Source organism: Nerophis ophidion, linkage group LG25 (assembly GCF_033978795.1).
Source record: "Nerophis ophidion isolate RoL-2023_Sa linkage group LG25, RoL_Noph_v1.0, whole genome shotgun sequence".
Lineage (NCBI taxonomy): Eukaryota > Metazoa > Chordata > Actinopteri > Syngnathiformes > Syngnathidae > Nerophis > Nerophis ophidion.
Genome location: NC_084635.1, coordinates 28,760,893 through 28,775,581, shown reverse-complemented (window position 1 = coordinate 28,775,581; position 14,689 = coordinate 28,760,893). Strand labels below are relative to the sequence as shown.

Sequence of the window (14,689 nt, the reverse complement as noted above, 5' to 3'; positions counted from 1 at the left end):
ACACTTCACCCTTGCTCCTGATGGGCCGTGGTTAGGGTAGCTCCCGCCATCGGTATGTGAATGAGTGAATGTGGAAATAGTCCATCCATCCATCCATTTCCTACCGCTTGTCCCTCCCTCTCTTCCATTTTTGACTATTGGGATATAGAGACTGGTGGACGTCTATGCTTTCTGTAAAAGCTAATACCAAGACCATACACAATTTGAAAAGACAATGCTTTAGTCTTCATCTGTAAAATAAAGTAAGTTTCATGATTTTATTCAACGTAGGCAATAAATACTGTGATAAAAATACTTTATAAGTACTTAGACTGTACATCATTGTTACAAGTTGAAAGAATTCAAAGAACAGGAAAAAAATAGCAACATGACTTGCACTGTGCATGACAAAATTACATACATGATGACATCGTTTCTATCTAGCATTTGACTACAGACGGGTTAAAGAAATCGCTTCGGTTCCTTAATCCTTAAATTGGAACCTGTGTTTTGAGAGCAGACAAGACCGACAGGGAGAAAATATAGAGCTATTATATTAAGATATGACGGTGAGGAGACAACATAATCATGTAATAAATAAGAACAGCAGAGAGTATAGGGTTAAGAAACAAAAGGCGTATTATAAAGTTTTTGGGGTGAACTGAACCTCTTTGAGAGCAGTAACTGAAGTGAAATTGGTCCATCAAAACAAATAGTGTACACCTGTGTTGTAGAGCTTTGTGGGTTTGTTTGTGGTTCCAGGGACAAAGTGAGGGTTACATGCGTGGTCAGCAAGGGAGAACCTGGTCTTTTGCTTTCATTTGAAAGTAGCCTTTTTCTGCTACTGATATATGGCTTTAGTTCTTAAATTCTAGACTTTACATTTGGTATCACATATACATGGAAAATATACTGTGTTTCACAAGATATCTTTCAACATCCCCTGCTTGCCAAAAGTTATTCTAATAGTGATGGCGCACTCACAGTGTTGAGCAGGTTGTGAAACAGTCTCCAGCAATTTATCTGATATTCACACATCCACTGACCTATATTTAGAGCTATATTTACATGAAGATCGCCAGTAATAAGCTACAAAAATACAAGTTAAAAAGGCGTAACGATATAAAATTAACTTATATCACAAGTCACTTAATCATTAATTATATTTCAAATCAACATTGGAAGAAAACATACATCTGGTCAGTCAAGATTATAAAAAAAGATTAGAAAATGTCTGTTGGTAGAAATATACAAACTCCAGAAATATTCTGTTACATACACTTGAGAGCACAGTGGGGAAATGTCATTTTAAAAAGCGTGTTGATTAAAAGGATAGAGAAAAAAATAAAAAATCACATAGTATTATGGTAATCATTTAAAAAGTGTCACTGGTATACATAGTCTACATATAAGAAATGTGGAAAAATCTACTCAGTGTCCTTTAGGGATACTGAGATTATTGAGTATGAACATTTTTAGTGTCCTTAAAATTCAGTTTAGTTCATCATCCTGGTCTTGAAAACAGGGAACTCCCCTTCATCCTCAGACCAGCGGTTACCTATAGAAATAATGAGGATAAACTGAGATGGGAAAAAGGGAAAAGTACAGACATGAGAGGGGAAGCAGAACAGAGGCCGGGGATGGATGGGTAGAAAGGAAGAGAAAGAGAGAAGATGCGTGAAACGTGCGTTATTAAAGCTAAACAGTTCAAGGAAGCTGTTTTCTGCTGTGCTGCTAAAGTAGGAAGTGAGAGGTAAAAAATATATTGTAGCCATCAATTGTACATCTGCATGGGATCTTACCGTTGTGTGAGGTTTATGTTAACAAGAGTAGGTCCTGACTGTTGCAGTATCCAGTCTCTGTATAGACTGACTCCCTGTGTTTGCATGTTGGCAAAAAAAAAAAAAAATCACATGCAAATTGCATGCAGTTAATCACAGCATCATGAACCGCAAAGCCATTCAAAATGCAAAGCAAAAGCAAAACAAGAAAAAGTACATTCTCACTTCAAGTAGCTGCAATAACAGACATGCACGCACAAGTCTTACTCACCATCTATTGGGCTCCTCTTTGGCTGTGTGGAGGGAGATGAAGCATTGCGGCTGGTCACCCTGAAGTTGGCCGGCAGGGTATCCGACGCACCCAAGGACATCCCCCTCATGTCCTTGGGCCGGAATTTTTTTCTCCATGAGGGAGCACGTCGAAAATTCTTGTCATCATCCTGGTACAAATATAAAGGGAAGAAAAAAAAAAAGACGGTGCATTAATATCTATGATGCATTATCTACAAAACCCAAAACCAGTGAAGTTGGCATGTTGTGTAAATCCAAAATAAAAACAGAACACAATGATTTGCTAAATCTTTTCAAATTATATTCAACGGCAAAAACAACATATTTTTTTCTAAATGAGAAACTTATTTTTGGGAACTGAGGAGACCAATTTGTGAAAATTTTCAGGTGGAATTACTTCCCATTCTTGCTTGATGTACATCTTAAGTTGTTGGGGACGGCGTGGCGCAGTTGGGAGAGTGGCCGTGCGCAACCCGAGGGTCCCTGTTTCAATCCCCACCTAGTACCAACCTCGTCACGTCCGTTGTGTCCTTGAGCAAGACACTTCACCCTTGCTCCTGATGGGTGTTGGTTAGCGCCTTGCATGGCAGCTCCCTCCATCAGTGTGTGAATGTGTGTGTGAATGGGTGAATGTGGAAGTAGTGTCAAAAGCGCTATACAAGTACAACCCATTTACCATTCAACAGTGCGCGGTCTCCGTTGTCGTACTTTCCGCTTCATAATGCACAACACATTTTCAATGGGAAACAGGTCTGGACTACAGGCCAGTCTAGTACCCGCACTCTTTTCCTACGAAGCCACAGTGTTGTAACACACATGAAAAATATGTAATTTGGATGGCGACATATGTTGCTCCAAAACCTTTATGTACCTTTCATCATTAATGGTGCCTTCACAGATGTGTAAGTTACCCATGCCTTGGGCACTAATACACCCCCATACCATCACACATGCTGGCTTTGCAACTTTGTGCCTAGAACAGTCCGGGTGGAACTTTTCCTCTTTGGTTCGTTGGACACAACTTCCACATTTTCCAAAAACAATTTAAAATGTGGACTCGTCAGACCACAGAACACTTTTCCACTCTGCATCAATCCAACTTGGATGAAGCTGGCAGCGTTTCTGAGTGTTGTTGATAAATGAGTTTCGCTTTGTATAGTACAGTTTTGACTTGCACTTACTTACATATGTAGCGACCACCTGTAGTTACTGTTGTTTTCTGAAATGTTCCTGAGCCAATATGGTGATATCCTTTACATACTGATGTCGCTTTTTGATGCAGTACCGCCTGAGGGATCGAAGATCACGAGCATTTCCGGTTACGTGCAGTTATTTCTCCGGATTCTCTGAACCTTTTGATGATATTACGGACCGTATACAGTGATCTATTCAGTGGCCTAGTGGTTAGAGTGTCCGCCCTGAGATCGGTAGGTTGGGAGTCATAGCAAAGACTATGAAAAAATGGGACCCATTGCCTCCTTGCTTGGCACTCAGCATAAAGGGTTGGAATTGGGGGTTAAATCACCATAAATGATTCCCGGGCGCGGCACCGCTGCTGCTCACTACTCCTCTAACTTCCCAGGGGTGTGATCAAGAGGATGGGTCAAATCCAGAGGACAATTTCACCACACCTAGTGTGTGTGTGTGACAATCATTGGTACTTTAACTTAACTTAACTAAATCCCCACATTACTTGTAATAGCTCGTTGAGAAATTTTGTATTTAAACTGTTGAACAATTGGCTCACGCATTTGTTCACAAACTGGTGACCCTCGGCCCATCCTTGTTTGTGAATGACTGAGCATTTCATTGAAGTGGCTTTTATACCTTGGATTGGATTGGATACCTAATCATGGCACCCATCGGTTCCCAATTAGCCTGTTAACATGTGGGATGTTCCAAATAAGTGTTTGATGAGCATTTATCAACGTTCTCAGTCTTTTTTGCCACTTGTGCCAGCTTTTTCAAAACATGTTGCAGACAGCAAATTCCAAATGAGCTAATATTTGTAAAAAATAAAGTTTACAAGTTCGAACGTGAAGTATCTTGTCTTTTCAGTGTTTTTAATTGAATATAGGTTGAAAAGGATTTGCAAATCAATGTATTCTGTTTTTATTTACGATTTACACAATGTGTCAACTTCACTGGTTTTTGGTTTTGTATATAGTGCATATTAGGTTTGTCAAGTGACTAATTTAGAAAATCAGATTATTCACACTCTTGAACTGTGATTAATCATGATTAATAACGGTATTATTTGCTCGCATCAATAACATTTGCTTAAGAAAATACCCCAATATTTAGATACAAATGCAATTTGGTAGTCAGAATGTCATACAGCAAAGTTTTTTTTAAGTTTTAGTTAAAAGCAAGTCCTTGATTTGCTTAAAACTTGGTGACATTAAGTGTAGTAAGAATTAAGTGCACATTTTAAAATATTCTGCGATAATATAGCAAACTAGGTACATATGTATAGATACTGTCACAAAAACACCCATAAACAACTTTACATAGTGCACCATTTACATCTGCATTTACTCTTCCTTAGTTTAACTCATACTTGCAAACCCTCCCGGATTTTCCGGGAGGCTCCCGAAATTCAGCGCCTCTCTCGAAAACCTCCCGGGACAAATTTTCTCCCGAAAATCTCCCGAAATTCATGCGGACCTGAGTGAGGACATCCTGTTTTCACGTCCGCTTTCCCACAATATAAACAGCGTGTCCGCCCAATGACGTTATAACTGTAGAATGATCGAGGGCGAGTTCTTGGTTTCTTATGTGGGTTTATTGTTAGGCAGTTTCATTAATGTCATCCCAGCACGGTAACAACACACAACAACAGCAGTCACGTTTTCGTCTACCGTAAAGCAGTTCGTCTGCCGTAAACAGCAATGTTGTGACACTCTTAAAACAGGACAATACTGCCATCTACAGTACATGCAACTTCTACCCTTTACTAATACCCTCCTCCATTCACATCCCACCTCCCCGGATTGTAAATAACCTAATATAAATAATCAAATGTATTTCTAATGTATATACTTGTTCTTATGCTATATGAACACACTATGTTCTCTGCTGGCTGTACATATCCTACTAAGTAAGACCTACACTGTTTCAATGTCCATTTCTCTGTTGATGCAATTGTTGATGACTGAAGTACTGATATCAACCAAAGCTCCTCATCCCAACCCCCGGATTGTAAATAATGTACAAACCCTTTTTCCATATGAGTTGGGAAATTGTGTTAAATGTAAATATAAACGGAATACAATGATTTGCAAATCATTTTCAACTCATATTCAGTTGAATATGCTACAAAGACAACATATTTGATGTTCAAACTGATAAAACTTTTTTTTTGTGCAAATAATCATTAACTTTAGACTTTGATTCCAGCAACACGTGACAAAGAAGTTGGGAAAAGTGGCAATACATACTGATAAAGTTGAGAAATGCTCATCAAACACTTATTTGGAACATACCACAGGTGTGCAGGCTAATTGGGAACAGGTGGGTGCCATGATTGGGTATAAAAGCAGCTTCCATGAAATGTTAAGTAATCCACAAACAAGGATGGAGCGAGGGTCACCAATTTGTAAGCAAATTGTCGAAGAGTTTTAGAACAACATTTCTCAACGAGCTATTGCAAGGAATTTAGGGATTTTACCATCTACGGTCCGTAAAATCACCAAAAGGTTCAGAAAATCTGGAGAAATCACTGCACGTAAGCGATGATATTACGGACCTTGGATCTCTCAAGCGGTACTGCATCAAAAACCGACATCAGTGTGTAAAGGATATCACCACATGGTCTCAGGAACACTTCATAAAACCACTGTCAGTAACTACAGTTGGTCGCTACATCTGTACGTGCATGTTAAAACTCTGCTATGAAAAGCAAAACCCATTTATCAACATCACCCAGGAACACCGCCGGCTTCGCTGGGCCCGAGCTCATCTAGGATGGACTGATGCAAAGTGGAAAGGTGTTCTGTGGTCTGACGAGTCCACATTTTAAATTATATTTGGAAACTGTGGACATGGTGTCCTCTGGAACAAAGAGGAAAATAACTATCCGATTTGTTATAGGCGCAAAGTTCAAAAGCCAGCATCTGTGATGGTATGGGGGTGTATTAGTGCCCAAGGCATGGGTAACTTACACATCTGTGAAGGCACCATTAATGCTGAATGGTCCATACAGGTTTTAGAGCAACATATGTTGTCATCCAAGCAACGTTATCATAGACACACCTGTTTATTTCAGCAAAACAATGCCAAGCCACGTGTTACAACAGCGTGGCTTCGTAGTAAAAGAGTGCGGGTACTTTCCTGGCCCGCCTGCAGTCCAGACTTGTTTCCCATCTAAAATGTGTGGCGCATTTTGAAGCGTAAAATACGACAGCGGAGACCCTGGACTGTTGAATGACTAAAGCTCTACATAAAACAAGAATGGGAAAGAATTTCACTTTCAAAGCTTCAACAATTAGTTTCCTCAGTTCTGAAATGTGTATTGAGTGTTGTTAAAAGAAAAGGTGATGTAACACAGTGGTGAACATGCCATTTTTCAACTACTTCGGCACGTGTTGCAGCCATGAAATTCTAAGTTAATTATTATTTGCAAAAAAAAAAAAAGTTTCTGAGTTTGAAGATCAAATATAAGTTATAAGTTAATTATTAATTGCAAAAAAGTTTGAACATCAAATATATTGTCTTTGTAGTGCATTCAATTGAATATGGGTTGAAAATGATTTGATTCCGTTTATATTTACATCTAACACAATTTCCCAAGTCATAAGGAAACGGGGTTTGTAAATAATTCAATGTATATACTATGATGATTAACTTGTGTGATGACTGTATTATGCTGATAGTATATATTTGTACCATGAATTGATTAACGTGGACCCCGACTTGAAAAACTCATTCGGGTGTTACCATTTAGTGGTCAATTGTAGGGAATATGTACTGTACCGTGCAATGTACCAATAAAAGTTTTATTCAATCAATCAGTCATGCATATGTGACAATAACATCTACGGCTTTTAGAGAGTGCAGTGCACAACTGTGCACACAGCAGATGTAAATATACTCCTGCCCTCCAACCCACGCCCACTACCACAACCCCCCTCTTCCTGAAATCGGAGGTCTCAAGGTTGGCAAGTATGGTTTAACCAGTTGTTTTAACAAATATAAGCCATTTTTTATTTTGTTGGCGCAGTTGGACTGGATGTGACGTGTCACCCTATTATTGTGACGCCTTCAAGCATGTGTGTGTGCGTGTGTGTGTGAAAGAAGGTGCCTTGACGAAAAGGCAGTGTGTTGACAAGAGACATGACATTTGTCAAGAAAGAACGTGCCTCTCGATTCCTTTGTAATGGTCTGTCTTTTCTACTGGGCTTCATCTCGTTACAAAACTTTCCTTTTTCGGATGACAGCGCTGATTTTTTTTTTTGTACAAACTATCTCTAGTTTGTACGTTAGTTGGTGACATGAACAACATCTAGCAGCACTTGGTCTTTACAGATGTTAATGTTCTGCATGTGGTGGCTGTCCATTTTGAAAATATTTTGTTTAACTTATCCATGGTAAGTGCCGATAAACTCAGCCAGCATAGTTTGCTGCCCATGTAGCCATTCTCACGTTAATGTTTCACTTTAAGAGTATTATAAACTTGATGTGTGTCGATAAGAAAGTTTGCCGTCGCAATACCAACTAATTACCTCAGTTTTATCAAGAGTTACGTTGGAGTTTGTTTTGAAAGGCGCAGAGCACAACACCTCTTATGATCTCACTGGCGTGGGACGTGATCACTGCCTGTGCAATGCGTGTTGCCTTCTGGCAGTCACAACAAACATTATGTTTGATCTTCATTCATTCATGATAATAATGATATATATATTTTTATTAATCACATGCCTTAACAAGTTAACGTTGACAGCCCTACTGTATAAAAATATTTTGTTCATTACCTCTTCCATCCTTCGGTCTGTGCCGATGGCCAGCAGACTGTTGTATTCGCGCTCAAGGGTTGCTCTGGCCTAAAAGACAAGACAAGAAGGAGACATCTATTATTGAACAGTGGCTGTGTTACAAATGGAATACTTCCATCAGTACACTGTGCACTTCTTTTTCTGAAAATGACAATTTTGACAAAACTTTGCTGTTTCAAATTTATTACAAGGTATATCTATCTACAGTGTGTATGCATGTATATATATATATATAGTATATACACACAAATATATATGCATGTAATATATATATATATATATATATATATATATACATATACATACACGCACACACATTATATACATTATATATATATGTGTATGTATATATATATGTATGTATATAGATCTATATATATATTCTAAATATATATATTATATACACACACAAATATATATGTATGTATGGGTATATATATATGTATATATATATTTTTTTTAGATATAAATATATACACATATATATATATATATATTATACATACACACAAATATTATATACATTATATACGTGTATGTATGTATGTATGTATATATATATATATATATATATATATATATATATATATATATATATACAGTTGCGATCAAAAGTTTACATACACTTGTAAAGAACATAATGTCATGGCTGTTTTGAGATTCCAATAATTTTTACAACTCTTATTTTTTGTGATAGAGTGATTGGCACACATACTTGTAGGTCACAAAAAACATTCATGGAGTTTTTTTCCATCCATCCATTTTCTACCGCTTATTCCCTTTTTGGGGTCACGGGGGGCGCTGGCGCCTATCTCAGCTACAATCGGGCGGAAGGCGGGGTACACCCTGGACAAGTCGCCACCTCATCGCAGGGCCAACACAGATAGACAGACAACATTCACACTCACATTCATACACTAGGGCCAATTTAGTGTTGCCAATTAACCTATCCCCAGGTGCATGTCTTTGGAAGTGGGAGGAAGCCGGAGTACCCGGAGGGAACCCACGCATTCACGGGGAGAACATGCAAACTCCACACAGAAAGATCCCGAGCCTGGATTTGAACCTAGGACTGCAGGACCTTCGAATTGTGAGGCAGACGCACTAACCCCTCTGCCACCGTGAAGCCCTGGAGTTTTTTTTTCTTTTTATGAATTTATCATGAGCCTACTGAAAAATGTGACCAAATATGCTGGGTCAAATGTATACATACAGCAATGTTAATATTAGTTTGAATGTCCCTTGGCAAATTTCACTGCAATAAGGCGCTTTTGGTTGCCACCCACAAGCTTCTGGTTGAATTTTTGACCACTCCTCTTGACCAAATTGGTGCAGTTCAGCTAAATTTTTTGGTTTTCTGACATGGACTTGTTTCCTCAGCATTGTCCACATGTTTAAGTCGGGACTTTGGAAAGCCCATTCTAAAACCATAAGTGTAGCCTGACTTAGCCATTCCTTTACCATTTTTGACGTGTGTTAGGGGTCATTGTCCTTTTGGAACACCCAACTGTGCCCAAGACCGAACCTCCGGGCTGATGATTTTAGGTTGTTCTGAAGAATTTGGAGGTAATCCTTCTTTTTCATTATCCCATTTAAAGCACCAGTTCCATTGGCAGCAAAAACAGGCCCAGAGCGTATACTAGCACCACCATGCTTGACGGTGGGAATGGTGTTCCTGCGATTAAAGGCCTCAGCTTTTCTCCTCTAAACATATTGCTGGGTATTGTGGCCAAACAGCTAAATTGTTGTTTCATCTGACCACAGAACTTTCTTCCAGAAGGTCTTTTTATGTCTATGTGTTAATAGATATTCTTTTTAGCTTTGATTTGTTTGCTTTATGCAAATTAGTCATTCATTAAACCCGAGTCATACCAACCACTATAAAAATGGGACCCATTACCTCCCTGCTTGGCACTCAGTATCAAAGGTTGGAATGGGGCGTTAAATCACCAAAATGATTCCTGGGCGCGGCACCGCTGCTGCCCACTGCTCCCCTCACCTCCAAGGGGGTGAACAAGGGGATGGGTCAAATGCAGAGGACAAATTTCGCCACACCTAGTGTGTGTGTGACAATCATTGGTACTTACACTTTTTTTAACTTTATTATTAATATTATTTTTTAAACAAATTAACCCAAAATGGACAGAAACACTGACCAGATTTTGAATCCTGTGCTGCTCGAGCCCTTGCATTTAGAGGAGCGCAGCTACACCGATGCAAGTATAGCGTATAAATAACATGGATTGTTACGATCAAGCTTTGATTGTCAAAGAGGTTTGGTAATCTAACCTGTGATACTTCTACCTAAATAAATGCTTCTAATATTCTGTACATTATGTGTTTTATCAAGTTTTGGCACTCATTGTACTGCATAGAATGGTATGCCCTAAGCTTCTAACCAGAAGTTCCAAAGGAATTGTATTAATGCTTAGCGATCAGCTTGCTAAACGCTTTGTAATTGAGGACTATCAACCAAAACATGTTACAGGGGAATATTTACATTGTTTTCACCTTGCAGAAAATGTTGCCCCTCTATATTTCTCAATTGATATACTACCAGTCAGTCATCAATCAAAGTTGATTTATATAGCCCTTAATCATAAGTGCTTCGAAGGGATGCACAAACCTCAATGACATCCCCATACTAGCATTTATTTCGGTAGAAATATCACAGTTCCAGACATTTCACAATTGAAGCATGATCATAATGCAATTGTGTGTCATTGTGCTAAATAGTAATCTAAACACAAGAGTGAAGCTCCACACTTGTGAATGCAAGCGCTCCAGTAGCAGTTGATATAAATGCTATTGGGGATTAAAATAAAATCCAGCATGATGGTCTGCCTTTGTCAAAATGTAGGGGTTCTCTTTGAATCAGCTGGCTATTTGGTCAGGTGAAGCAACTGGAATGGAAATGGCTATGGTCCTGTTGAGAGAGCAACATGCTGGGGCTTTGAGCAGGGCTTGCCATTCAATTCTATTCCATTTCTTCTTTTCTTTGTTAATTTCTGCTTGCTATTTTTTCTCGCTTTTGGCAAGACATCAACTGGAACTCAGCTGTATTTTCCCATGTTACGGGAAGGGCCGAGGGTCACACAGATTTTGCACACAATCACGCAACAAAAAAAATAGCGGGACAAAAAAAAATGTTAACTTGGTTAACCCTAGTTTTTTAACTTCATAGCCTATTTCTTTCGCACATGTTTAATCCTGCAGCATTCATGTAACTGCAGCATATTTAATACAAATGATAAATATCTCCATTGCAGTTGTTTTATGGTTTTTGTGTGAAATATGTTTTGGATTATTTTGTGTTTACAACGTTAGGACCTCGCTGCATGTTTTGCCCCTGCCACCCGCCGTCGATAAAGCATGGGTTTGACAGCAGTGATTGTGTCCACATCAAATGAGATAATCACAGCCAGTTTGTATTTATTTACCATGTGTATGGTTGATAAGTTAGCTTAAACCACAACATTTTTTTGTGCGTTGACAAAGGCAAAATCTTTTAAAACAGTTCCCAAAAAATATTTTATTTTTCCTTGCAAACAGATGTAGGAACGTTTTTTTGTCATATATTTGCAGTAATGCTGGGATGGCTAAGATTTGGTGTATTGTGTGTACCTGAGTGTTCTGCGTAGGAATCTGCAGCAGAAGTGCCAGGGAGTTGTGATCAAAGGTTTCATCTAGGGACAGCAGTGCGCCATGGACGCCACTTTCATACAGGTTTGCACTATACTCTTTCAACCCGATTGCTTGAACCCAATTTATCACGCGCTCATTGCTCCACACCAGCACATCTGAAAAGTACAGACAGGACATTTACTATTCAATTTAATATTGCATAATAATGCATAATTTAAAAACAAAAGTAAAAATGGCCAAAATAAGGTATTAGTTAAGACTTCAAATACTATTGTTACCATTAAACTCTAGCTGAGAGTCTTCCCTTCTTCTTTCCAGCTCCTTTCTGTCATAGTTGAGTCTCCTTAAACACATCACTCCACACTGAAAACTGTTCCTATTAATCAGACATAGAGAGTAGTCTATTAGTTATTTCAAGCATGACAAATATCTTTGTACCAAAAATGTCACTGATTGGAGCTTATTTAAAGGCCTACTGAAACCCACTACTACCGACCACACAGTCTGATAGTTTATATATCAATGATAAAATCTTAACATTGCAACACATGCCAATACGGCCGGTTTAGTTTACTAAATTACAAATTTTAAATTTCCCGTGGAGTTTCCTGTTGATGATGACGCGTGTTTGTGACGTTATTGGTTGGAGGGGACATATTAGGTCGGCACCACTTTCGGCTAAAAGTCGTCTCTTTTAATCGCGCAATTACACAGTCTTTTGGACATCTGTGTACCTGGATCTTTTGCAATTTGTTCAATTAATAATGGAGAAGTCAAAGTAGAAAGATGTAGGTGGGAAGCTTTTAGCCTTTAGCCAAACAAACACACGGTGTTTCCTTGTTTAAAATTCCCAGAGGTGAAGCTTTACTATGGATCAGAGCGGTCAAGCGAAGATGGATCACGACTACATGTAGACCGGCAGTTTTCGGTGAGAAAATTGTGGAAATAAGTCGCCTCTTACCGGAGATTTGCGGAGCCAGTGTCCTCCTGCAGCCGTGACTTCTCACTAAACTAAACTCATTAAACCAGGTAGACAGAGAACTACTGTAAGAATATTTTATATACTACCAAATCTCAAAGAATTTATAAACCTACAGTATACAGAAGCGATGGAGTTGTTGGGCTAACTAAATACATGTTTAGCACACAACAAAAATGATACAATTTTGGTTAACATCTGGATAAATTGAGCTATTATTTACATCAATAGGGCTGTCCACCCCCACAAATTACAGTGGCATCATTAATTTCTGTTCATAATCTTTCATGAACCAAGAAGTAGCCCATTCATGTTAATCACCCATCCATCCATTCTCTACCGCTTGTCCCTTGTGTGGTTGCGGGGGGTGCTGTTGCTAGTGTTTTTAACTCACTAAAACGCTGGCAACACAATAGGCAGATAAGGGATTTCCCAGAATTTTCCTAGTAAATGTGTCTAATAACATCTGAATCGCTCTCACTTGCCATCGCCTTTTTTTTTTAACTTTCTTTTTTCTAAGCCTTCACTCTAAATTTCCTCATCCACAGATCTTTCATCCTCGCTCAAATTAATAAAGAAATTGTCGCTTTCTCGGTCCAAATAGCTCTTGCTGCTGAAGGTTCACATTATAAACAATGTTAGGATGTGAGGAGCTCTCACACCGGTGACGTCATTGTCTGCTACTTCCGGTAAAGGCAAGACTTTTTTATTAGCGACCAAAAGTTGCGAACTTTATCGTCGATGTTCTCTACTAAATCCTTTCAGCAAAAATATGGCAATATCGCGAAATGATCAAGTATGACACATAGAATGGACCTGCTATCCCCGTTTAAATAAGAAAATCTCATTTCAGTAGGCCTTTAACACACATTTTTATAATGTGTGGTTTTTACCTGTGGAAGCTGTCAACCATTTTCAGCTGTCCCCGGAGGTCTTTCTTTGTAAGATGATCCAGCATGCGGGCGTCCACCAGGGACTCCATGAAATATGAGCGATACTGTGGTAAACCCAAGCTGGGCAGCCATTCATTGCCAATCCATTCATGATTCATGTCTCCGTACGCCAATGTCTTAAATAAAAACAACAAATAATTAAGATGACTTTAAAACCTAGGTTAAAAAACTTTAACTAAAACAAACAAAAGACATAAAACGTAAATTACTAGTTTATAGGATATTGTCAACACATATTGTCATACAAAGTAAGACTTGTTTCATAACTTTTGTGTCATGAGACAACCATTGAATATTACTAATACGATTTAGTATGGTACCTGTTTTTAGATGCTGCTATCAAATTGAAGTTGTATCTTTTATACTTCTTTTGATTTTCAAGTGTGCACAGTAATCTTTGCTTGTAAACATGTGCAAGGCTGCAAAGGCGGATGATTTGATGAAAAAAGCTACCGTATTTTTCGGACTATAAGTCCCAGTTTTTTTCATAGTTTGGCCAAGGGTGCGACTTATACTGAGGAGCGACTTATGTGTGAAATTATTAACACGTTACCGTAAAATATCAAATAATATTATTTAGCTCATTCACATAAGAGACTAGACGTATACGATTTCATGGGATTTAGCGATTAGGAGCGACAGATTGTTTGGTAAACGTATAGCATGTTCTATATGTTATAGTTATTTGAATGACTCTTACCATAATATGTTACGTTAACATACCAGGCACCTTCTCAGTTGGTTATTTATGAGTCATATAACGTACACCTATTCAGCCTGTTGTTCACTATTCTTTATTTATTTTAAATTGCCTTTCAAACGTCTATTCTTGGTGTTGGGTTTTATCAAATAAATTTCCCCCAAAAATGCGACTTACACTCCAGTACGACTCATATGTTTTTTTCTTTCTTTATTATGCATTTTCGGCAGGTGCGACGTATACTGCGGAGCGACTTATACTCCGAAAAATACGGTATTTCCCATATTGGTTGCTTGATGCAATCGTATCTGTGCAATATGTATTATTCATCGCTAATATTTTGTTGATTTGTTGTTATTCTTTAAACT

At 38.4% G+C, this 14,689-nt stretch overlaps 1 protein-coding gene across 9 annotated transcripts in view; it reads right to left on the bottom strand.

Annotated features, from left to right (window-relative positions):
* Positions 1–231: 231 nt before the first annotated feature.
* The window catches only part of ppfia1 (PTPRF interacting protein alpha 1), a 71,650-nt gene continuing 57,192 nt past the window's right edge, over positions 232–14,689 (bottom strand). For 6 of the 9 annotated variants that reach the window (XM_061887485.1, XM_061887486.1, XM_061887489.1 and 3 more), the window contains 6 exons: positions 13,562–13,737; positions 11,968–12,065; positions 11,669–11,844; positions 8,024–8,092; positions 2,032–2,200; positions 232–1,537 (listed from right to left, as the gene is read on the bottom strand). In XM_061887485.1, coding sequence (XP_061743469.1) covers positions 1,476–1,537; positions 2,032–2,200; positions 8,024–8,092; positions 11,669–11,844; positions 11,968–12,065; positions 13,562–13,737 — 750 coding nt within the window. In that variant the 3' untranslated portion in view covers positions 232–1,475. Of the gene's footprint in view, positions 1,560–1,781; positions 1,856–2,031; positions 2,201–8,023; positions 8,093–11,668; positions 11,845–11,967; positions 12,066–13,561; positions 13,738–14,689 lie in introns of all 9 variants that reach the window. The other 3 variants (XM_061887487.1, XM_061887493.1, XM_061887488.1) reach the window with 2 other exon arrangements.